At 32.4% G+C, this 24409-nt stretch overlaps 5 protein-coding genes across 8 annotated transcripts; 3 read left to right on the top strand and 2 right to left on the bottom strand.

Annotated features, from left to right (window-relative positions):
* Window positions 1–745: 745 nt before the first annotated feature.
* Pof (RNA binding domain-containing protein painting of fourth) lies at window positions 746–4067 on the top strand. Its single transcript, XM_076775254.1, has 6 exons — window positions 746–859; window positions 1117–1791; window positions 1857–2359; window positions 2443–2845; window positions 2936–3277; window positions 3372–4067. Exons 1-6 carry the CDS (start codon window positions 848–850, stop codon window positions 3426–3428), a joined length of 1992 nt encoding a protein of 663 aa, XP_076631369.1. The 5' UTR covers window positions 746–847; the 3' UTR covers window positions 3429–4067.
* A 531-nt stretch (window positions 4068–4598) lies between these two features.
* Pcna (Proliferating cell nuclear antigen) lies at window positions 4599–6146 on the top strand. Its single transcript, XM_076775296.1, has 4 exons — window positions 4599–4937; window positions 5138–5303; window positions 5403–5547; window positions 5890–6146. The coding sequence occupies exons 1-4, from the start codon at window positions 4717–4719 to the stop codon at window positions 6141–6143; spliced, it is 786 nt and encodes a 261-aa protein (XP_076631411.1). The 5' UTR covers window positions 4599–4716; the 3' UTR covers window positions 6144–6146.
* Window positions 6147–7235: 1089 nt separating this feature from the next.
* On the bottom strand, window positions 7236–10409 carry LOC143346789 (uncharacterized). 3 transcript variants are annotated; one of them, XM_076775276.1, is made up of 6 exons: window positions 10154–10409; window positions 8961–9202; window positions 8322–8846; window positions 8144–8248; window positions 7924–8073; window positions 7236–7819 (listed from the first exon to the last, which is right to left on the bottom strand). In XM_076775276.1, exons 1-6 carry the CDS (start codon window positions 10161–10163, stop codon window positions 7433–7435), a joined length of 1419 nt encoding a protein of 472 aa, XP_076631391.1. In that variant the 5' UTR covers window positions 10164–10409; the 3' UTR covers window positions 7236–7432. The 3 variants fall into 3 exon arrangements, with proteins under 3 accessions (XP_076631391.1, XP_076631381.1, XP_076631400.1); XM_076775266.1 differs by lacking the exon at window positions 10154–10409 and adding an exon at window positions 10058–10147; XM_076775285.1 differs by lacking the exon at window positions 10154–10409 and adding an exon at window positions 9729–10044.
* Window positions 10410–12147: 1738 nt separating this feature from the next.
* App (Palmitoyltransferase app) lies at window positions 12148–19753 on the top strand. Of its 2 annotated transcripts, none has more exons than XR_013080871.1 (10): window positions 12148–12621; window positions 12768–13077; window positions 13173–13333; window positions 13988–14146; window positions 14227–14364; window positions 14435–14589; window positions 14659–14776; window positions 14866–14978; window positions 15049–17184; window positions 17873–19753. XR_013080871.1 is itself a non-coding variant. In XM_076780156.1 (10 exons), exons 2-10 carry the CDS (start codon window positions 12929–12931, stop codon window positions 18175–18177), a joined length of 1401 nt encoding a protein of 466 aa, XP_076636271.1. In that variant the 5' UTR covers window positions 12148–12621; window positions 12768–12928; the 3' UTR covers window positions 18178–19753. The 2 variants fall into 2 exon arrangements, 1 of the variants encoding a protein (XP_076636271.1); XM_076780156.1 differs by having other exon boundaries at window positions 15049–15151.
* Window positions 19754–19861: 108 nt separating this feature from the next.
* LOC143349154 (protein odr-4 homolog) lies at window positions 19862–22889 on the bottom strand. The gene is made up of 8 exons (XM_076780171.1): window positions 22555–22889; window positions 22066–22245; window positions 21737–21936; window positions 21492–21663; window positions 21052–21234; window positions 20732–20945; window positions 20477–20659; window positions 19862–20398 (listed from the first exon to the last, which is right to left on the bottom strand). The coding sequence occupies exons 1-8, from the start codon at window positions 22648–22650 to the stop codon at window positions 20241–20243; spliced, it is 1386 nt and encodes a 461-aa protein (XP_076636286.1). The 5' UTR covers window positions 22651–22889; the 3' UTR covers window positions 19862–20240.
* Window positions 22890–24409: the final 1520 nt, after the last annotated feature.

The raw sequence follows: 24409 nt of genomic DNA, 5'->3' as shown, positions 1-24409 counted from the left end.
GATTTATGATGAAATAATGTGATCAAAAATCGTATTTATAAAATTTAAGAAAATACATCGTGTATCATCTAAAGAAATTGTAGTGTAATTCAGAATATGATAAATTAATGCAAATACACAAGCGATTTAAAATCATTTTGTTACTTTGAATATTTAATATAGTCCTCTTTCTCAATAAATTATATGTATGTGTATACACTTGAGAAAAAACCTGGCATTTTTAAATAGGTATGTCTAGTAAAGAAAATACAATCTCTTTGGATTCTCATGAACATATCGTTTTTTGTAAAAATGGAGTACAGTAGTTTTATACGTATCTCTCTGCGAGTAATGCAGCCATTATTTTTTTCGTATATATGCATGTAGATATATATAGTATCTATAGTGTACAAACTACTTCTACAATAGTATACGGTAATTATACGGTTTAATGATTAATGATTATAATTACACCCCACTATATTTTACCCAATACTGTATACATACGTATGTATCGTACATATATGTTATTACCTGTTTACAATTACAAAAAATATTTTATTGTGTATATACATTTTATTGACGAGATAGATATATTTATATATATTAAAAAAATATGGAAATAAATTATTTCTGTAATAATTATGTTTGATATTGTTGATTTTTCAATTTCTTTATTAAAAAAATGGGTAATAAGGGTTGGTACTCCTGTCGAACACAGTATACACTACAGTACATTCTGTACACTAGTAGCCAGTAGCTTTTACATACACTGGCCATCCTTGTTGCATTACTTTACGATGTATTTACATTATACATTAATGGAAGTAACTATTTTCTAAAGATTAGCAACAGTTTTACCTGCATTATGAAACGTTCGGTAATGATCTACTTTTCTATTTCTTATAGTTTTACAATAATAATAATAGTAAATTTACATTTATACCGTCAATGTTATTTTTAAAGAAGGTTAGTTTGACAGCGGTTGCATAGTATATCAATGAGTATTTAATATATGAATACACAATTTCAATGTTAATGATATTAAAATAATATTGCTAAATTATAACATTTTATAATGGAATTTCAATTTTAATAGATCTTCCCATTTTTAATTCATAATTTTATACTTTTCAGGTAACTGAAGAAAATGGAGAGACAAAAAGATCTTTTGTTAAACAAGAATGTGTCAGTTTTGGATATGAAGGTTCCTATCCTACTTATACATCATCTTCTTCATCTCCTTCAACTGTCACGCAACCTTTACCAGGACAACCACCATTACCTCCTATGCCTCCACCAACTAGTGGAGTTCCACCACCCCCTCACATATTTGGACCAGTGCCTTCTCAAGTTACACCAATTCAAGCATGGACACATCCTTCTGCACCATGGCAATGGATAACACCTCAAACATCACCCTTACCACCTCTACCTCCACGTGATATAACCACAAATTCATTTCAAAGAGAAATGCCTCTAAGAGGTAACTATATAAGGCGTGAAAGGTTTAGTCACAATAGAAACAATATATATATTCAAAGAAGTAACTTTCATCGTAAAAATAGAAGACTTGCACGATTTGGACAGTCTCAGGGTCAATTTGAGCAAGCAGCATATTTTGGTGCAACATTAAGTAATAGTCTTGGTTTGGAATGGCAAAGAAACAATTACACTACATCTACAAACGATACTATTTTGAATCATATGCCTGTTCCTCTTCCTAATCATGGTCTACCTCCCATTCCCCCAGGGATTTTGACAAATCGACACAACGAAGAAACATCAGATCAGGATGTTAAAATTATTTTAGTAAGTACATTGATATTAATATTCCTTGCTGTTTAATCGTATAATGTGGCTTTTATTTATTTTAGGAGGAAGTTGTAGTTAAAAAAAATAAACAAAGAAAACCTATGTCCCAAAGTTATCCTAGTCGACCATGGAATCGAGAAGATGCAGAAAGAGCTTTGAAAATTGAAAATGAATACAACAAAACAGTCAAAGCTCAAAGTTTAATAATCAAATTTCCAGATCCTGATTTGAATAAAGATATTGTTAGAGAATTTCATCCTGGTATACAAAATATACATTTTCAAAGTCCTAGTGGTCCTAGATACTGTTTTATACAGATGGCAGAATCCGTTGATATCGATGAAGCTATAAAAGAGTTGGAGAAGATACCTTTTGGGGTAGGTCATTTAAAAGTTGAAAGAAAATCTTTAAGAGATGAAGATAATCCAATGCCTGAAGAAATAGATCCTTATACATTATATATAGGAAATTTACCAGAATCTGTTAATGTTAATGAAGTAAAGAGTAAGTTTCCAACAGCTGCTCGAGTAGATGTAGGCTATGCACAAAAAATGAGAAACACCCGGTGAGTTTTACTTACGATACTACAAATTTTGTATTAACTTTATATGTATTTCTATAATGTATTATATTTATTTTACTTTGCAGCTATGCTTTTATCAGGTATAACAGTGTAGATGAATCTATATCTGCTTATAAACAAGCACATGACTTAATGTGGGATACCAGAAGTATTATTGTCAGGTTTAGAAGGCAGCGCGGTAATACTTGTCTTCCTGGAGAACCTAAACCAAATGTTAAGAAAATTAAAGAGGAACCAAATAGTAATTCGCAAGTAAAAAAGGAACAGAAGGCTAATAATGCTGATAAGAATTTATCAAAGTTAGAAACTAACGTAGAAAGTAGGTTGCAAGATAATCCCAATAATACACAAAATAAAACATCTCAAATTCAAGAACAAAGTACGAATTTGCAATCTTTTTCTTCTTCCCCTGTACCAACCTCAATTGCATCGGTTAAGTCAGCACAATTACAACAGCAACAGCCATGGGTAAAAATATATATAAGTACTTGTAGATTAATGAATCATTTTAAGTGAAATTGTGATAAGGAAAAATGTTTAAAATTAATGACATTTTAGACTGGTCAACCACCTCAAATACCTTCAGCGTCAGAAGCACCTCCACCTTGTTCGACTGAAAGTGAATCTCTTACGGAAACAATAATGCTTACGGAGATTAAGGAAGAACCGGAAGATTATGAAGAAATCGATATGTCGTGTAATATTCGGTCCGATGAAGATATAGATGATGACGATGACGACGACGACGAAGAAGAAGAAGATGATGATTCCGATGACAATGACGACGATAATGAAAACGATTATGAAGAAGAAGATGATGAGGGAGACATAAATGAAAATGAAAAACTATCATTTAATGATAAGCAAAAAGAAATTACAAAAGACAATGAGCCATCTGATGTACGTAGAATATATTTCATGATTTACAACAGACAAATTGAACGAATTTGTATGTTCTAAAATACAACTAATTTGTAATAATTTTTTATTTCAGCATCTCGATCAGATGTTCAGTGAATTGGAAAACATGGCTGGTGATATCGCCTTTTAATAAATTAACGAGCGTGTATTACTCCCACATTGATTAGTATTCTATTTTTTCTTGTTTAATTTTATTTCATATGTAATATGTAAATATTCCTAGTTTTAAATCATAACGAGTGAGACTGCATTTATTTAAGTACAATGTTAATGATCGAGTCGTGTCTAAATACTTTTATAGCTATATGTTTTTATCCTATAAATTTCTATGCTTACATATGCTTACAAAAAATTATATGTAAGCAATTGTGAATATAATTAAAATTATTTTCCGTATTTTTAGTTAGAATTTATTTATTTTGTATATTTTATTTCATCATTATTTAATTATTTTGGTTAGCATGAATATGTCATTTATAAAAATTTCTTTTACATAAAAGAATTTTATATTTTGTATTAATTTTTGTTTTCTTGTTAAATATTTAGTAACACGAAACAGGTATTCTGTAGATGAAACAAGCAGCTAACAATTATATCACATTTTGCTGATCCGTGTTCTTCCTAACATATTTACATTGCGATCTAAACATTTACAACATACATTTCTGAATCAAGATTTTCAACTATTAAGATTTTGATATATGCCACAATCACATGGTACATTGAAAAAAGTGTTTTTTATGTAAAATAAATTACAAATTGGAATTTACATTATTGTAACACGTGTTTTATTGCCATAAATTTAATTCAAACCAGTTTAACAAATGTTAAATTACGAGTTACTAAAATGGCAGACTAATGTTCGATATTGTTCGACTTAAAAATTAAGTACATTTCCGGCATTTGCTAATGCCATCTACTTCCTGCTGATTTGGCGGTAAAAAAACGCGGGTAATGTTAGAGTTCCCAAAATTTGATGCAATTTTCGCGCATGCGTATCGAAAATGGCATCAGTATAGTGGTTTGATCGAGTAAAAGTGGGTATTTTGTTGGCCCTTACTTATCTATTGTAGGAAATTATTTAAAGATTGTTGGAAAATAAATTGAAAACAATTGGAAAATTTTTCTGAACATTTAAAAAAAGATCACGATCTGTTATTCATTATATGATATTACGTTTATAATCTAATACCTTTGTTTGGCTTACCCACTTTTGGGCCCGTTTAAGTTTGACGTGAATAATACTATGTACGTAGCTGTTTTTGAACACGCATGCGCGAAAATTGCGTCGATCTAATAACGCTGGATAATATTACCGGTATACCGGTCTCGATTCTCGACATTTATTTGAAGTAGCGATACTTGTTGCATCTGACTAGTTTTTACAAACTGATAGTGAAAGAAAGTGAATCGTGAAGATGTTCGAAGCACGTTTGGTACAAAGTGCGATCTTGAAGAAAGTGTTAGATGCAATAAAAGATCTTTTAACCGAAGCAACTTTCGAATGTTCGGACTCAGGCATTCAAGTCCAAGCTATGGATAATGCTCATGTCTCTTTGGTTTCTCTTAATTTGAGAAGTGACGGTTTTGACAAATATAGATGCGACAGAAATTTGTCAATGGGTATGAGTGTCGCATGGTAAGATTAAATACAAATTTGTAAAGGTTATATATTCTTTCATGACAGAACAAAAACATACTTCTAAAGATAAAGTACAATTCGTTCATTCTTATTTGAATAAAGTATTTACCACTTTTTTCTTTGTCTATGAAAATCATGACAAGACAAAGTTTCATCTCTCTGTAATAATAAGAAAAAATGAGGTAACTGTTTTTTAGTATGTCTAAAATCCTACGATGTGCTGGCTCAGAAGATACAGTGACTTTGCGAGCATTGGATAATCCAGAAAATATTGTATTTATATTTGAATCTCCAAACAAAGAAAAATTAGCAGAGTATGAAATGAAACTTATAAATATGGATCAGGAACACCTTGGTATTCCTGTAAGAATATTTTTGTTGTATATTGTTACATTATTTGCTTAAAAAGAAGAAAATGTATTTTATTATACTATGATTATTGCAATTTGTTAATTATTATAGGATACTTCATATTCATGTGTTGTAAAAATGCCATCTCAAGAATTTTCACGTATCTGTAGAGATTTAAGTCAGTTTGGAGAATCAATAACATTTGCATGTTCTAAAGAGGGTATAAAGTTTAGTGCTTCTGGAGATTATGGACAAGGTATAGCAGTTTCTTATATTAAATAAAAAAACAAAAATATAAAGATTTTGTCATGATTAAATTCATAGTGTAATGATAAATAATACATGCATTTACCTCAATTATATACTTTTTTCTTTAACATCTTCTAGTTAAAGTATTTAATTGTTTGATCTTATATTGTTATAAAGATACGGTCATTTGTGTAATTATTCATAAAAAAAAATGTACCTTCCTATAGTAACACTTATTAAAGTGTAAATGAATTATGAAAAATTCATATTTATGAAATGTAGAAATTTATCTTTACAATTAACATTATTATAATATCAATATCTTATATAAGACATTTCTCCTTTTTAGCCACTATTAAGTTGGCCCAAACAGCAGATGCAGATAATGAAGATGAAGCAGTAGTCGTAAATATGCAAGAACCAGTAAAATTAACATTTTCGTGTCGTTACCTTAACTGCTTTATAAAAGCTGGCCCATTGTGTGCACAAGTGCAGTTGTCCATGTCTAACGATGTGCCCTTAGTTTGTGAATATAAAATTGGAGATATTGGGCACATTAGATACTACCTTGCACCAAAAATTGATGATGATGAGGAAAATTAAGTATCCTGTTGATTTACTTCAAAGTACAAGCCATAATGTTATTAATCCAGTCTATTGTTTTTATATTTATCGCGTTAATAGGGATTAAATATTTTCAAAATTTTACTGAATAATACAATAATAGCTCCAGCCTTATGAAAGAGTAGATATATTTTGATATTCATTGTTAAGGAACGATTAAGGATAATTAAAAATATTTTGAAGGTAATATATTTAAATTTTACATTTAAAAGTCATTTGGCTCGTCACAGTGTTAGCGCAACGTAGAATTGACACTAAGATTCATAATAGAGTGACACGATCATGATTAACATGGTAATATGGTGTCATTCTCTTAAGATTTATATTGTTACCGTTTCATAAACTGTGACAATATTTTGATAATATTGCGTTTTTTTATATGTAAGAAGAACTCAATATATTTCCAAAACATTTGATAAATTTTTGAATTATGTGTTATTCTTATGTCCTAGCCTAATTGAAGTTCAATTTTTTGACTTACTTTAAGTATCTTATTTCTTATACTTTTTGTGTATAAGCTAGTTTAATATAAAAATACATAATTAGCTTATGAGCTGAGGGAATAAGAGGGCTACCATGGATGGAATAGCCTAGAAGTATACAATTAAATCTTACACAATTTGGATCTCGTGTAGTTACTAAATAATTAAATATTAATCAATAGATGTTGATTTATACTATGAATTATTTTACACGCACATACTGCGAAGACCTGTATATCGTCATTCTTATTCATATATGTTTAAATGAAATGTCTAATTAAAATAAATACTTTTCATATCCTGTTCTATGTTCAAAAGACGAATTAAAGTCGCAACAAAACAAGACACTTTGGCAATAGTAATCAGCCTCTTTGTTTTTAAAGCCCTGATATTGCTTTTGTGTTTTTAACAAAATAGTTTCGAATTTAAAATAAAACAATCATTCTTACACTGAAACAATCAAATGCCAAATACTTATAGATATTAATACGTATAATTACCGAATGTAATGCACGAAAATAATACTTGAAATTATCCGTTCAATTTTTAAGAAAACTTCTTAAGCATTTAATGCTTGCTCATTCTCAAAGAAGATGTCACGCGCACTTTGGTAACATTTAATTCTTTGGACTAATTTGACATACTTATGCAGGATTATCAATGCATACGTTATTCCTTCAGTCTGTGAGCATGATTTCACAAGTATCTAGAGTAGTGCGTGACGTTTACTTTGCAAATGAGGTACTAACAAGAAAAAGAACATGTACATTTGAAAATCATAAGGGCTTAAGCATTTGTGTTACCATTACTCCCATATAAGCTGGGATGTACATACTTGTCATGCAATGTCCTTAGATGCCTTAGTAAATTACTTTTTACATTAAAGCCTTTTTTACAATAGGAACAGAGAAAAGGCTTCTCCCCTGTATGTGTTCTTTGATGAATTACCATCGATGCGTGACTTGGAAATTCCTTTTGACAAATGTTGCACAATTTTTGATGACTGTGAACTCTTTTTGGCTTAGGTGGTGCCGAGTTGTTCATTAAAGCTAATTGCTCTTCCGTGTGTTCCGTTTGTATATGACGTACCCATTCTTGAGGCGTCGAGTACATATTACCACAAAGGTCACATTTTAAAGGTGGAAAATCTTTGCTGTCGTCATCCACATCGCCCTATAAAACAATAGAATATTTTATAATACAATTTAGAGTATAATTTAATATTTGAACTTTATTACTTTGTCATTATTGTTCCGTAATTTATTTTAGACATTTACCTTCCTTTTTTTCCTTCGATTTTCAGTCATATCAGCATGAGTAAATTCAATATGTCTCACCCAGTCGGATGGTCGATTGAACGTTTGACTACACATGTCGCACGTTAATGGTGTGTATTCTTCTTCTTCGTCCGCACTATGTACGATTTCCTATGAACAGTGAGTTTTCGTATTACATACTTTTTTTCTATAAAACGAATTTTTTCGGAATACAACATACCGGTTTGATATCAATTTCATGGTCTATCGTCAGGGATTCTGACGGATCAATAGTTTCCTCCCAAATTGGTTCATCCTTTACTAAAAGTTCTAGATTTAACTCCGTCTGAAATACATAAAAAAAAAAAAAACAATGAAATATTTAATTCCATTCATGTGTCATTTGAGAATCATCGTACATTTTCACCGTCCTCGCTTTTAGATTTATTAGATTCTACATCGCTGTTGACGGTTGTTTTCCTTTTCTTTCCGTTGGCCTCCAGGTTTTCCTTATTTTTGTTGTGTTCGTTATTCTTATTTTCCTCTAACACTTTTTTAGGTTCTGACTCGCTAATCTTCTCCTCGATCTTCTCAATACTCTTTCTCTCTGAGGTAGGTTTCTGAGGTTGAACGTTGTTTTGTGTTGGCGTGGTTTGTTGTACGTTTTCAACGGCTTTCTCCGTTGACGGTTGAACCAACTTAATTTTTTGTATTTGACCGGTTAATGGCGGTTGCTCCCGTTTATCCCGATCAACCTTCTGGTTGTTCGATTGTATATTTTCTTTTTTACTGCCGGTATTTGATCTCCATAAGCCACGTACACGTAGTATGTCACCGGCTTTCAGTACACCCTCCAGCTGATCGTTCGTCACGGTAGCTTCTCCGCTGTACATGTATTGAATTAGGATTTTCAAAGTGCGATATCCGATTTCTGTCGGTAATACCTAAAATGTAATTTTATATTATGATATTGACTTATTGCGATAGATCGTTTATTCGTCGTTAATAATGTTGTGTGATCTTAGAAAGATTAATACATATAGTATATGGGTACCAACCACAATTATTGGAGCGTTTGTATTCGCTCCAAAATGACATGTTTGAAAAATGTGACTGAGGTATGATGAACAAGCGGCAAGGACAAATCGATGGGCCGCCACGTGTCGGCCGCAGGACGTCGCCAATAAGACATCTGCGAAGGATTCTGAGTGCAGTAACGTCGCGACGGAGCTGTGTAAATGCGCGCCATAGCTGTGCCACTTAAGTTGATAATTCTCCGAAGCAGCGATGGCCATTTTTTCTGCACCGTTCGAAAGAAAATATTTCATTAATATTTATAAAGAGAACAGCATGTTTATACATGGACATATTTGTTGTATTATTAAGCCTGTTGCGTCGGCCGCATCTCGTTTGTATTCCTGTAATTTCTGCATTATAGAACGAAACGATATTATAAAATAATACGTAATAAATGCTAATAGCAAAATGAGACTAAATAGCACTTCTACGAAATGCGAATTACGTTATTGTACACGCAAATAATTTTATTACATTTAAAATATTTTATCCATGCGATTGGTTTGCGCAAAGCTGTTCACGATAATGAATAATAAACAAATAATTGTCGTTTCACTATAATTACGCGATACGCATATACGATTTGTTATTTCGTTGATGGATATACAGCTTTAAAAACGTTTTAGTTATGAATTTTCTTTTCCTCGATCGAATTCAGTCTGTAGCATTAATTGATTTTTTCTTCAAGCCTGTACATTTTTGCAATCTCTCTATTGCTTGCTCGTGCACGGTAATAATAATACACGAACCATAGGAAACAACACTAACAGATCCTCGTTTTCTTTAATCACGGTACAGAGAAGTCGATTTCAACAAAAGTCTTAAACCAGTACAAATACCATCAGACAAATGGTAAATGAAATAATTACGCGCACTTTTCGCTACCCCGCCGATTTACACCCTCATCTCGATCCCGTCGTTTGTTCAACGATAGACAATGCACACAACATTTTCAGGCGGACGATATCTTCGAGTGAGACGTATAACACCATCGATGCACTTCAAAATGCCGCGATCTTAGATCGTTTCCGCATTTGAGGATCATTGATTGTCCCCGGTTTAGGTTGCATGATATTACCGTTGCTCGCATGAACGTCGTGAAAGAGAGAGAAAGAAATCTGACGGCGAAGCTTTTTCATTTTTAACCACGTCGTAACGTCGTCAGCATGTTTACCTGACGACATCGGCCAGTACTTCGCAAACGCGCGTCACTCCGTCGTACCCTCACGTATTTAATTGCACGATAATTCCTCGATGAGATCGCGTCACCACGGTGTGTCTCGCACGCGTCGTTGGTGTTTTGAAAGGCGCTTCGCGCGGATACGGGACACGGGGCAGATATGAGCATCGAACCGCCGCGTAGGGGCCTAAAAATCGATATTTCGGTCTTTGCTCCATCCTCTCCGGCGGTGCAGCCGTGCTCGCTCGCTTTCGCGGCTAGGTAGGGTGCCCCCCTGTTCATCATCGATTTTCCCGGCTACCAATCGCACGCATCCATTTATCGCATCGATCGCCCGAGCTGATTTCAGCGTTTGCGTCCGTCCGTCCATCCGCCCGCTCCACGATTCATACCCGTGCACCCCGCCGCACCCGGCCCCGCGACCCCCGCCCTTCTTCTTCGCGACAGCTCCGTTCATCCTCCCACCCCGAAAACCACCGCCAGCTACTACCTTAAGCTGTATAGACGCGACTAAACGCGACCCTTCACGATCCCTTTCGCTACCGACGATGGACACGATGTCTCTCGTCCTCCACTTTATCCACGACTCTCCCTGGCACACCGTGCCTGTTGATATCTCCTTTACGTTTTTGTCGCTAATCTGCGACTTCGTCAATTTTTATATTTAATTTTTTTCTCCATTATTATCTGTGTACATTCTGTCTCAACACCTCCACCGATGTATATTGATTTTTTTAAAATTTATGTATCGTTATTTTTCTTCTTTAATGACACGACGACAAAACTAAAATTTACTAAAATGTATATATCGTTATATGTACCTCCTTTTGTCAGGATGATTTTTGATTTCGTTGAAAAATAAAATGACAGGATGCTTGTTCAGAGCTAAAAAGTGATGAAATATATTTTTCATCGAGAACTTACCCATTGTATTGCAATTTATTCGACGAACTTTATATTTCCCGTAATTTATAACTTGCTATCAAATATTACAGTAGCATGCCGGTACGATGAACGAAATGCAGTAGTTTCTACTTATGTAGACGTCTTTGCAAATAGTTCGTTAACCTTAATGACTGATCTATAGATCTATGAGGGGCATTACAGGGTTAGTTTATATGAGCAGTAAAATTTTAGGATCGCGACTGCCATGTTCTCGGACATACCCAAAGATGGCGTTCATAGTGGGATTCTTCGATTTTCAAGATTTCGTTGAATGTGTGCATCTGTATGTGTAACGATGTACTGCATTGCGTCGACGACCCATTTTGCAATGGGAGCGATAAGTTGCACACCCTCCTACCGTTAAATAATCAATCCTATGTTTCTGAGCGAACCTACAATCCTCCAGGTACAGGAGTAACCGACTCTTAACTTGACATGGTTTTTTCTCCATACCATTTGTATTTTTATTAAAATTTTATATTATATTGCAAACAATTAATAATTCTTTCCGTTGGTCAATTTCTGTCAATAAGGAGTATGTTAGCAAGAAATAGTGGTACCATTTTTATATGATCAGAATTACGATTTCATTCTATCATCAACCTTTGGATAATACTGTTTGGCGAGTCAGCACGGTAATTGACAACTAAATAAAAATGAAATTGAAGATGTATTGACCGTGTAAATTTAGAATTAATAGAAAAACTAAACGAAGGAATATTTTAGAATATAAAAAAAATTCTGAGATTTTATTTAAATATAAACTATTTTACGGAGACTGAACGCTATACAGAAAATGACTTCTCGGTTTTATTCATATTTTCTTGCATCTATTTTTGGGTTTCATACGAATTATTATGTACATGCTTTGTCTAATGTTATAGTTTAATCGACGTTTATTCGAATTAAAGTTTATAAAGAAATTATTTTGTTCTCAACAGAAACTGTTTGCACTTGAAATTGAAATTAGTTTTGTATAGGTCACGTGGTAACGAGATCACGTGGTGCTTCTGCATATCCCGTCAGAGGGAACCACAGTTAATCTCGAGCAAACACCACGGGCAACAATCCTTTTCAGTAAATATATACGATATTGTCATCGAACTAAGGTCGGTCAAGTGAAACGTTGCAACGACTTCTTAGAGCGTAATGTACATCGCGGGTTTGAAGGTTATATCGGGAGCGTACAAGTGTCATTTACGTGCTACATCGGAGTGACCTAGTTTACAAATGAATTTTCGTCCCTAATTTTCCTCGGCTATGACCCTGCAACGAGTGTTCTTGATGTCGGTGTGCTCCGCGAGACAGTGACGATGCTGTCTCGAAAGTGAGTTCATGGCTGTTTATAGAATGCGGAAGAAAACAAACAATTTTGTTTGATAGTGCGAAAATGTGGACTTTTATAAAATATGAACGCCTTCGCGTCTTCAGCGAACGATGCAATTAGGTTAAGTTGACAAGGGACATAGGTTCTTTGCAAGTACTGCACAACATACTAGACAATTTATGAATGTATGGTAAGTTGATTTTTTATTTGGGTAAAGTAACTATATCCATGAGACTATAGATAGTAAGTATTTGAAATTTTTGTAAATATTCGTCACATCGAACGATAGTTATAAACAACAAGAACTAATTTAATTATCTGTGAAACATGTTACAGTTGTATAAAAAATTAGAAGGCCAAGATGAAATATGGTTGTCCAAGGTTTTGCATGGTGACACTAAACAAACATTGCATGGCCTTAATAAATTGTTTGCTGCAAATCAGGCATTACGTACTTGTATATATAAATAGTGTATAAAACAGTTTACCTTTGCAAAATGCCACATATTACTCGAAAATGGGAACTTTTCCCAGGCAGAAACCGATTTTGTTGTGATGGCAGAGTGATGATGGCACCGCAAACTGGAGTCTTTTATGTGACTGTGTGTCTTATTGCTGGAACAAGTGGTTTATTCTTTGCTTTCGAGTAAGATTATTATTATCATGGTTGTAATTTTATATGTTTGTATAAGGTTTGTATAAGGTCTAACTTCAATGATTTTATTGTTTTTTTCTTTTTAGTTGTCCTTTCTTAGCAGTTCATATAACTCCTGCTATACCCGTCATTGGTGGCTTACTATTTATTTTTGTAATGTCTGCTTTATTCAGAACAAGTTTTAGTGATCCTGGGGTTATTCCAAGAGCAACTTCCGATGAAGCTGCCTACATTGAAAAGCAAATTGGTAGATAAAAATACAATTTTTTATAAATAAACATTTAAATTTATGATTAATGATGCTTTAATATACTATAGCAGGGGTTGGCAAACTTTTTCTGAGAAGAGCCAGATAATAAATATTTTTTGGCTTTGTGGGTCAAAAGATAAAATCATGTGGATATTATGTGTTTTACGTAAGATGAAAAACAGAATTTGTATAGTATTGTTATTAACAAAATAAAGAATATAATTGCATTCTAACTGACTTTTGAGAAATTAATGAGTATGAAATTTGTTTATACAGTAAAGTTAATGTAATCTTGTCATTAAAATTGATTGTAAATGTTCATTAGATGAGCGCATATTGCACATATTTTATTTTTTAACCTGTCTTTTTTGTATAGATTAATTATATTAAATACTTAAACTAATTCATGATAGTACACAAACTAATGGGCATGACTTCTTTACATTAACGTTTCTTTATGGATATTGAAACAGTAATATCGTAACAAATTCACTTTTATAATTTGCCAACACCTGTATCGTAGTATGGAACTTTAAAAAAATACAATTCTATTCTATGAATACCTTATTAGTTAACTATAACAATTTTAATAATCAACTTAACTTCAATGTATGAAATTAAACATTTATATTTTTTACATGCTGGATAAAGAGGTTCCAAACAATGGTAATTCTAAAATGTATAGACCCCCACCTAGAACAAAAGAAGTATTAGTGAAAGGTCAGCCAGTAAAATTGAAATATTGCTTTACTTGCAAAATATTTAGACCTCCAAGAGCTTCGCATTGTAGTTTATGTGACAATTGTGTAGGTATGTACATTTATTACTTGTTATGAAAGTATATTTTTATCAGAAAACTGGAAAGAAGTATCGCGTGATTATCTTTTTAGAGAGGTTTGATCATCATTGTCCATGGGTTGGAAACTGTGTGGGCAGAAGAAATTACAGATATTTTTATGCCTTTATTGTGTCCTTGGCATTTCTTTGTGTTTTCATACTTGCATGTGCTGTTACTCATTTAATAATGCGTAAGTACATTTAATAGAACAAAGACAGATATGTAGAATATTTTCTAATTGTGCACCTAATTTTTTATAGTCACAAGAGATGACAGACCATTTTTAGAAGCAGTTAAAATATCTCCTGGAAGCGTTGTTGTAGGTGTTATATGTTTCTTCTCTGTCTGGAGTATTCTTGGCCTTGCTGGCTTTCACACACATTTAACTACTAGCAATCAAACAACTAACGAAGACGTAAATATTGTACATAATAAATAATTTTGACATTTTGAAACAGTTCTAAAAGAATACTTATTATTACAGATCAAGGGATCATTTTCTATGAAAAGAGGGCAAGGAAGTTCTAATCCCTATAGTCAAGGAAATATCTGTGGAAACTGTTTCTATGTATTGTGTGGACCTGCGCCACCTAGTTTAATTGGTAATTTATTTTTTTGTTGTTAATGTCATTATTATTTTAATAGATCCGGTTATTGTTGTTGCCTATAAATGAATTATTGATGTTTTCAGATCGAAGGGGTATAGTAACGCCTGAATATCGCGCGGAACAAGAAAGAGTTAGCGACGACAGTGTAATTACTAGTAATAAGACGTATGGTACTGTGAAAATTGTACAACCACAGGTAATCGCATATTTTATATCTTACTTGTATAATTTAATCATATTGTATTTTTTACTGTTCATTATTACAGACCAATGGAACAACTGTTCAAACCAATCCCAGCACAGATCTTACAGGTTCGATGAACAATCTTGTTACCGGTCAACACTCACCGCAAATTGAGTCCATAAACGGTGAGTTAAGCTTTTTGAGGCATACCGTTCGTTATCCCGAGGATCTCCCAGAGTATTCACGTCAGTACATTAATGATACTTATGCTCCAACGTATCCCCTACAGCACTGTTTTCAGGACTCTGTAAAACATATAAAATATGAGACAGATAGGGGAAATCCAGATTTCCAAAAATATCCATGTAGATGCGAGGAGAACTTACATAAGTATCCTCACAGATGTAGGGAGGAATATCATAGATGTTCAGATAATAACTTAATGTATGATCAGTGTGTTGGTGATCAGAAGTATGGTATTGATCTTCAAAAGTATCCTCAACGATATTCCGAGGATCCTATACGATATAAAATCGATACCCCGAGTGGTTATACTGACCTTCAAAAATTTCCACAATGTTATTCCGAAGATCCATTACAAATTCCTCAATCTCAACATGTTCTTAAGTACAACAATTTGAGATGTACTGTTCATGGTTTAAAATATCCGATATCGAAAAATCTGTTGCCAGCCGTTGTAATGTCGCGAATATTGGGTGCCGGGGGAATGCCAATTATTGGTCAAAATGCAATAGGACTCGCAGTTAACAGATTTGGTTCAGGACCATTAACTAATAATTTCGCTTATGCAGAAAATTCTTTGTGTCCAAGCGATGGTACCGAAGAAGATCTTTTAAATCGGAGATTTATTATGAGCTCGATGAGTGATAACGATGATATTTAACATTCTTTACAATAATCGCATTTTTTAAAGTGATAATATTCATCATACCTATTAAAAGAAAATTGAATAAACGGCCATAGCGTCACTCGTTAGGGAAATTCTTTTAGTGTATTAGGATTAAAATAATGTAGGTACTAATATTCAATCTGTTTCTTATTAAAAGAAACTGATAATATACAAACTTTTTAATATGTATATAAATATTAGCAAAGGTATATACAGATACTATATAAAAGAATATTAATGGCATTAAAAAAGATGATTGTTCATGTTTTCTCGCGCTGTAACTTACAGATTTACATGAACAAAGTACGTTCAAGTTAAATTTGGTTGTTATTAATAGAGATTTATTTATTTTTCGACTGTTCAATTTGGTATTAAGCATATAGATGTTTCTTAAAAATGGGGAAAAGAGAAAAATTAATATTCTTGTTACAATGTTATTATATATCTTGACTGAAAAGAGAACTGAAACATTAATTTCATTATAATTTTTAATACTTTTCGAAAATACAAGCATAATTGTTTGCTTTTATATTGTATTCACATTAAATAGTATAATATTGATTGAGTTAATTTAATCTGAAGCATTCAGTTGCAAAATCGTTTTTGTTATAGCACTGATCTTTGACGTTATAGAGGGTTATGTTTGAATATACAGAGTGTTCGGCCACCCTTGGGAAAAATTATAATGGGAGATTCTAGAGGCCAAAATAGGGCGAAAATCAAGAATACCAATTTCTTGATGGAGGCTTCGTTAAAAAGTTATTAACGTTTAAAGTTCCGTCCGTACTGAATTTTTTTCTCGAAAATGCGCAAGATTTCGGGGGTATGTCTATTCACCAAAAATGATTGTAATTGACCCCCGCAACCGAAAATAATTTTTTTAGATCGATTTGAAATTTTTTTTTTCGCCGAAAAATTTCTGCACCCATCCGAATTTTTTTCTCGATAGTGGGTAGAATTTCGGGGGTATGTGTATTCACCAAAAACGATTGTAATTGATCCCGGCAACCAAAAATAATTTTTTCAGAATGATTTGAAATTTTTTAATTTAATTTTTTAATAACTATTTAACGAAGCCTCAGTCAAGAAATTGATATTCTTAATTTTCGTTTTATTTTGGTCTTTAGAATCTCCCATTAAAATTTTTCCAAAGGGTGGCCAAACACCCTGTATATTATTGATTAGATTGGATAAATTTAAGTTTTTTTTTTTTACCATTTCGCTATATTTTTACATAATTCAATAAATTGTGTTTCTTTGTTGTTTAAAATTACGTCCTGTTATCGAGGGCGCAGAGCATACAGTTTGGTAAGTTTATCTTCTTTTATTCCACCCATCATTGTGTGTATGTTTAATATGAATGAACTGGTATTTATTAATAGTTGTTAATACACACTTTACATTTGACGTGTATTTTCCACACTTTTAAAGAGACTAATTTTAGAATGTTTATCAATTTAAGGGTTTATGGATTGTGACTAATTAAATAGTTCATAATTATACAGATTTTTATTATGGGCATGGGGATTGTTAAAATACAATATGTATATAAACGTATATGACAAATCTGTATATGAACCATTTTACAAATTTATATTTGTATGTGTAATGTCAATATTGTTCTGTATAATACCACTATTTTTTTTTTTTTTTTTTTTTTTTTTTTAAATTTAAATTTCAATTTAAATTTTAATCAAACTGTGTATAAATAAGAAACATATCTATAAGACACCAATGCCTGGAATACTTTATGTATGATAATTTAGTTTCAGTTTATTTGTTTACACAAAAAAGGTACACAGCCAATATTGCACTTTTTGTAATGAGTTGTACAATATAGTTTTTGTTGCTAAAGAGCATTTGTAACGGCTTGTCATTAGACGTTAATGCCAATTTTTTTAAATTTTAATATTTTTTGCATAGTACACAAAATGTATATATTATTTATTGCCAGACTATTCAAGCCGTTTGATTAACGCTATGAATTTGTTTTTAGGTAGTACTACAAATAGCGTGAGCCAACTTGTTACCAATGAAGTACCACTAGCATCACTTAACATAGTTCCAATTGATATCGATGAAATTGCTCCGCTGCCTCCCCGTCAGAGTGTTGTGGTTTCTTCCACGTTGGATACGTCCTCTATACCTTCGGTAACTGTAACGACACCCTTGTCTGCATCTAGACTTAGATTGTTACAAGATACAACTATGATAGAGTCTGCTCTAGACTTAGATTCGTTGGAAGACGCCAGTGTTGGTAGGGGGAGTCAAGCTGGACTTATAAAAATGGGGGCAATATAACAGTGGAATTTATAATTTTTATGTAGATTCATAGACTTTTAAAGTCATTGACGCTTATTAAAGGATAGTGCAGATATAATTTTTTTTTTTTGTACAATCTTTGCGAAATCAACAAGTATCATGTGCTTTAAAATATAGAAAAAAAAAATACAATTACAGATCAATGTGTGATGTGTTTTTACAAATTTATTTAAATATAATTACAGAATTAAAAATTTAATCAAAGGTTGGGTAATATGGTGACGTTTATTTTATTTGATCTGCACTATTCATTCACTACACTTAGCATTGTTCATTCCATTTCAGTTATTCACATCCGTCTTTCTTCATTGTAACAAACTAGTGAATGAGAATATTCTATTTGCAGCATAGTAGATATGTATAAACGTAAAAAGTGGAAATTTATCATACAATAGTCTTGATATTATACTAAACGAAAGATATGTGGGTTAAGGAAGATGTACTACATAATTGATTTAACACGAATTTATGCATTTTCTTTTTTACAATGCACATCAAGTTTTTTTTATTGCTTATCATACAATATACTGGAACCAAAAATTTCTTTACTAATTGGAATAATTTCTGCATTTGAAAATCTAAATCATTAAATATGTTGAAATTGTGATTATATATTAATTTTATAATAGAGAGAAATTAATATGTATGCATTAACCTTAAAGGTCTGCGAGAACCCGAGAATCCGGATCGAGTCGAATCGATAATTTGTCTCGAATTCGGGTCAAAATCTCGAAAGTAATAATTAGTTAAAAACTGAAAATTTCTATCATAAATTATGGGTAATCATTTCTCAATTTATTTTGTCAAATTGTTTCGATAGAAAACTTATTAAGGTTCTTTCTATATCAAACAAAGTGTGTTCGAGCCATGATCCTGATATTATTTTATTGCGAGATACATATGGAATTTCGATTCGATTATTTTTCAATCCAACATGAGGTTTGGGTATCCGAAAATTTAGGTTCTCGTACACTTTTAATGTCATTTTATTAGAAAATATTTTTATTCATTAAGAAATATCAAATCTGCAATACGGAAAACGTTGAATTCTAAAAGCTTGTATTTCAGAATTTTACCATAAATTAGCATTAAAAGTATGAAGTATTATCTCATTTAATTTTTCATATTGGTAAAATAGTGTTACATTCTTTAACGAATTTACTATGTACAGTGTAAAGAGAATTTTGTAAATATAGGAATTTTCATAAACGTTAGTATAGGTTTGCAAGAATTTGAAAAATTTGTTAAGGCAATGCGGATTGTACCAAGCATTTTTAAAATAGACGTACCACTGCCTTGTTTATTAGTAACTCAAGTATCAACGTTGCATGGCATTGTTCAATTCGAAGTAATCAAAATATAGACATTGTTTATACAATTAATTATTGAAAAAAAGATACGACACTGGTAGTTGTCATTTTATCTATTAAGAGTTGCCATTATATTAACTTTGAGAGTACTGTCTTTTTGTACATACTGTGCGTGTATGATATTGTATGTATATATTGTGTAGATGTTATTATGATAAGATAATATACTACAAGTTAAAAATATATGAATATGTTTACGTCATATTACACCTATTTGAAAATTCTTTTAGTATACGATGATAACGATGTGTGTAATTTTAGTATTTTGAGAGGTACAAAAATTATTAGCCATGTTTCGCAGATAAAGATAATTTTATTAAACATTTGTTTTATGTCAATCATAAATTTCCCTTTATAAAAATATTTAAATAATATTTAAAGTATTAAAATGAAAGGTTCAAAACAGTCTTTCCTAAACTTCGATTAATGCGTGTATCATTCGTAAAATGTATTAATTATTTAATTCTTTTCCACATACAATTTACAAACAATGAGACCCGAAGTTTTATCAGTATATATAAATATATTATTAAATTAGGTCATTATTTTTGCTTATTAATATTTTTTCTTGTGCATGTAATATTACGATAATGCATTACAATGTACATAATCTATATTTTACATGTTGCAGTAAAATATAAATTCATTCTAATTTTGTATTAATTTTTTTCTTTAATATAATTTATGTATCATGATAGCAATAATCAAAATTATAACGGCAATACCGATACCTGTGATGTACATTGTAGATTGAGTATTTCTAGACGAATCTTTGCCAAGATCGATAGGTTTCACATCAATTTCACTTTGGCAGTAGAATTCTGTAGGATCTGTATAATAAATTTGTAGTATTGTACAGAAGTAGAGTATACAATTTTCTCATAATACGCGTAATTATGAACACTTACTGGCTTGGAGCTCTATGTCTTTTTGAACATTACTTTCTTGTACTTCCAAGTCTAACAGTTCTTGTAACGATAAAAGGGCTTCTTGAGGACCTTCGCCGGGAAAAAGGTAGTCTGATAATGTTACTTTACTTTCTGGTAATGCTATTAATACTCTTCTCGGAGGTTCGTGTAACGTTATATTCTCTGCACGATAAGAACATAACGAATTCATAAATACCTAGTAAAATGTTTCCATATTATGTGAAAGAGATTTACCTTCTGGAGATCCATTTTCTTCTTCAATCAAACTGTCCCAATGCATTTCTAATCTACTTGCTAGCGATCTTATTATATCTTGTTTTATTGCTACATTAGCTTCTTCAACGTTTGCTTTCTGATGAACAAAGGTTCTACTCGCTAACTGTCCAACTAAACGTATCGACGCATTACACGATGTTATCCTCACATCCGAGCTAGTATTTTTGTTTTGCTAATAATCCACAAAATGAATTATGTTACATCTATTTAACGAGACGCTTAATATTGCAAGTAACTGAAAATTATAAGATTAATTTCGGGCAGACGCGATTACTTACACACGGAACGTACAAGTTAATTTGAATAGATTTATCGTTACTACTATTTTCATTATTTTTACAACCTTTTTCATCTTTTTTACTTTTGTTAATTACTTCCAACGCATCATCCGGAGACCGTACTTCTCCTTCGATAACGGTCAAAGAAGACTCGATGGTACATGATATACTGTTTAAAATATTCTACAAAATAAAATTATATTAATCTTAAATTTACGTATTTAACATTTATTTTATATATGTTAACTAGAGGAGTGCAGGTAGCCTGAAATTTTGATTTGAACCATTAAAAATTCGGTGATTCGGGGTAGAGTCTGATACATTTTGGGCCAAATTGCGTCATATCGTTCCGAAACAGTTTCTTGTTTTTTTGATGGTCCGAATCCGAATTTCGGGCTATTCGTAGCTCTCCTAATGTTTACACACTTTGTGTTCAATACCTGTAGTTGCTTTTTAAGAGTTTCTGGATCTTTATCAGCAGCTATGAGAAATAAGTGATCAAAATCTACGAGAGCTTCGAGTTGATGCCATTTGGTAGCTTTTTCTTGAAACTTCCATTCTGCTGGCTTCAACATTCCAGTTTTATTCGTTTCTACAGATTTACAAATATATCTAAAAACATTAGGTATTATGTTGTATATAAACATAATTGTTTGAAATGCACGATGCTTATAATCCATTGTACTTTTGTGTAATGCTACTTAAGCTTAAAATTAGATGCTCTTCATTGTTTCCGCAAAGGTATCTATTTTGTGCTAAATTTTTCTGAATTGCCATAAGAATAGATTTAATTTTGTGTACATTTGTATTATCATTCATGGTATCATCAGGACCAACAATAAATGCACCAAGAACTCGCATTCCACCAGGCAACATTCTGGTAACCTGTAGGTAATATTTTAAGTATTTAATTCTCACAATAAAAATTGATTACTTTTATAAGGGATTTTATATCTTTTTTAAATATTTAGTTTAAATATCACCAGCATACTAATTTAAGAACAATAAACATACGTGTTTAGCATGATCTGCCACCCAGCTTTCAGGTATATCTTTCACTGATTTAATGTATCTTACAGCAGTTTCTTGCTGAACATTTGTTGTAGAACTAATCAATGTTTCTTCCACTACATTCTTAGCAACCGGAGGTGGTGTTTTTGCTAAGTGTACAATATAGTCTTTTTGACCAGCACTCTGTAATTGTAATCTTATTTTCAATAAATCAATTGCAAATAGTTAATATGCAAGTATAAAAGAATCAAATTCCAGTTAATCATTGGTGCATTATAATTCTTGTTTATATATTAGTTTGGAAACTAATAAACGTGAATTAAATTGTACATTACTATAATAAAAATATCATTAGTATAATCTAGTGAAAAGTAGCATATAATTAATATTAATCGAGGTAATCTAGAAACATGTTTCTCGATCAACAATTACATATGCTAAGCAAGTAAGAACAGCAAGATGACGTGAAATTGGAACATACAAATATCGAACCTGTCCCAAAATTAGTCCTATTGTATATTCATCCGGTTTTGCTAACGATGTCAGGTACGTGTGCAGCCGCTCTTCCGCGTACACAGTTCGACCCATTTTTTTCAATAATATTATACAACGTCTGACTGCAGCTGTCGTGCGTTATTCTTACCATTCATTACACGGTAAACATGTACTCTCTAATACATTCTATGAACTCTGGAGTTCTCCCACCTTGTCTGCGATGTCAGGGATATGCGCGACACCAGAGATGCCAGATTCAGCACCCGATGGACTACTTAACACGCCAGATCATGCGTACGTGAGCTCGTGGAGTTTCGAAAAGTCGACAAATGCAAACTGACACATCCTCTCTTTCTTGCTTCTTCGAAGCTACCCGAAGTAATTTCGGACCGCCTCGTGGGTGTTGAGAGAGCCGCCCTCTGGTGCTAAAAAGCCCAAGCTTGTCGAGAAATCCATCTAGCATGGACGATACGAACTATTCCACGACAAACTTGGGCGTTTTAGCACCAGGGGGTTCGAGGTCGATAAATAAGCGCCATCTAGCGTTGAAGGTAACGAACTATTCCACGACAAACTTGGGCGTTTTAGCACCAGGGGGTTTGAGGTCGATAAATAAGCGCCATCTAGCGTTGAAAATAATGAACTATTACACGATAAACTTGGTCGTTTTGCCATCCAGATTTCTAAAATGCTGGCGGCATTGCGAAGTGGTTTGTATCTTATAGCTAAGAGAATAATGGGGTATAAAGGGAAATAATGGGCTATTCTATTGCCAGGGATGTCTACTTGGTTCTCTAATAGCGAAAATATGATAATTCATCGATCGAAGCAGACAGTAATACTGCTGTAAATGTTCCGACTTCCAATATTCGTTAATAACGTCTTAATTACTGGCGGAATGGTTATAAAAACTATCCTTGAATGTTGCCAAGGGTTTATACTATATTCTTCAATTCTAAAAGTTCATGTTTTAATCCCAGAAAAATAGTTATTAGCGAATAATCAAGGTAGTGCGTAACAGGAGTAGTAGGAGTGGGGGAACCTGTACTCCGGATACCTCCTCTAACATTCTGTGAGCGTGGCACGATTTTAGTAGTACGAATCCCGTTATTAGATGGCGATACTATACGTCGTCACCAATTCGTGGGGGGCGAGAGGGGACCTGTACTCCGAATAGTACGAATCCCTGATATTAGATGGCGATACTATATTTTGTCACTTTTTAGCGCAATATTGAAATAAGAATCGCTCCCAGTAATCGTTTATAACTTATTAATTACATTAAATGATGTATAGAGAAATGGTTGAATAACTTAATTAGATTCGAATAATATTTTTAACTTTGGAATTTATAAAAATTAAGGAATTAATGGGATAGGTAGAGGAGACTGTAAATAAAAAGCACGGAATATGATTTTTATTTTTCACTAATATAAATATAAGGAATGTTTTACATATTTCTAACTTCGTCAAATAAAAATATGCATCGAGATCTTTAACATTGACGATAGTTATTGTTTCGCATTTCGAATTTGCTTCAACCATGAGAAAATAAACGATTGTGTAGTCATATAAAGCTCTAATTTGTCAAAGGAAACCGTCTCAGGGTAAAAAAATGCACAGACTATATGTAAACGTCAAAATAAAACACCATTAGGTTATGGTTTTTCGTGTCACTTTATTTCTAACCGCTTTTTAAATGTATAATTAGATACATGGACGTAAATCACAGCTCAACGCAAGGTTGTATAAATATTTATGCACTCGTCTGGAATAATATGTACACTTGATAAATATGCGATGAACGGACCTTAGATTCAAACCAAATACATACTATGATCGATACAGTAAG

This window comes from Colletes latitarsis, chromosome 2 (genome assembly GCF_051014445.1).
Source record: "Colletes latitarsis isolate SP2378_abdomen chromosome 2, iyColLati1, whole genome shotgun sequence".
In the NCBI taxonomy this organism is placed as follows: domain Eukaryota; kingdom Metazoa; phylum Arthropoda; class Insecta; order Hymenoptera; family Colletidae; genus Colletes; species Colletes latitarsis.
This window is presented reverse-complemented; position numbering and strand designations above follow the sequence as displayed.

Coding starts and splice junctions, on each gene's coding strand:
- LOC143346789 (XM_076775266.1), bottom strand. CDS start 10,118: ATGAAAAAGCTTCGCCGTCAGATTTCTTTCTCTCTCTTTCACGACGTT. Junction 8,847..8,960: donor CAAACGCTCCAATAATTGTG/GTTGGTACCCAT, acceptor ATTACATTTTAG/GTATTACCGACAGAAATCGG. Junction 7,820..7,923: donor ATCGAAGGAAAAAAAGGAAG/GTAAATGTCTAA, acceptor ATTGTTTTATAG/GGCGATGTGGATGACGACAG.
- LOC143349154 (XM_076780171.1), bottom strand. CDS start 22,650: ATGGGTCGAACTGTGTACGCGGAAGAGCGGCTGCACACGTACCTGACA. Junction 21,664..21,736: donor TTAAGTAGCATTACACAAAA/GTACAATGGATT, acceptor TAATGTTTTTAG/ATATATTTGTAAATCTGTAG. Junction 20,946..21,051: donor TTAACTTGTACGTTCCGTGT/GTAAGTAATCGC, acceptor GTGGATTATTAG/CAAAACAAAAATACTAGCTC.
- Pof (XM_076775254.1), top strand. Junction 1,792..1,856: donor AGGATGTTAAAATTATTTTA/GTAAGTACATTG, acceptor TATTTATTTTAG/GAGGAAGTTGTAGTTAAAAA. Junction 2,360..2,442: donor CAAAAAATGAGAAACACCCG/GTGAGTTTTACT, acceptor TTTACTTTGCAG/CTATGCTTTTATCAGGTATA.
- App (XM_076780156.1), top strand. CDS start 12,929: ATGCCACATATTACTCGAAAATGGGAACTTTTCCCAGGCAGAAACCGA. Junction 14,147..14,226: donor TTTATGTGACAATTGTGTAG/GTATGTACATTT, acceptor TTATCTTTTTAG/AGAGGTTTGATCATCATTGT. Junction 14,777..14,865: donor TGCGCCACCTAGTTTAATTG/GTAATTTATTTT, acceptor TGATGTTTTCAG/ATCGAAGGGGTATAGTAACG.
- Pcna (XM_076775296.1), top strand. CDS start 4,717: ATGTTCGAAGCACGTTTGGTACAAAGTGCGATCTTGAAGAAAGTGTTA. Junction 5,304..5,402: donor AGGAACACCTTGGTATTCCT/GTAAGAATATTT, acceptor TAATTATTATAG/GATACTTCATATTCATGTGT. Junction 5,548..5,889: donor TTCTGGAGATTATGGACAAG/GTATAGCAGTTT, acceptor TCTCCTTTTTAG/CCACTATTAAGTTGGCCCAA.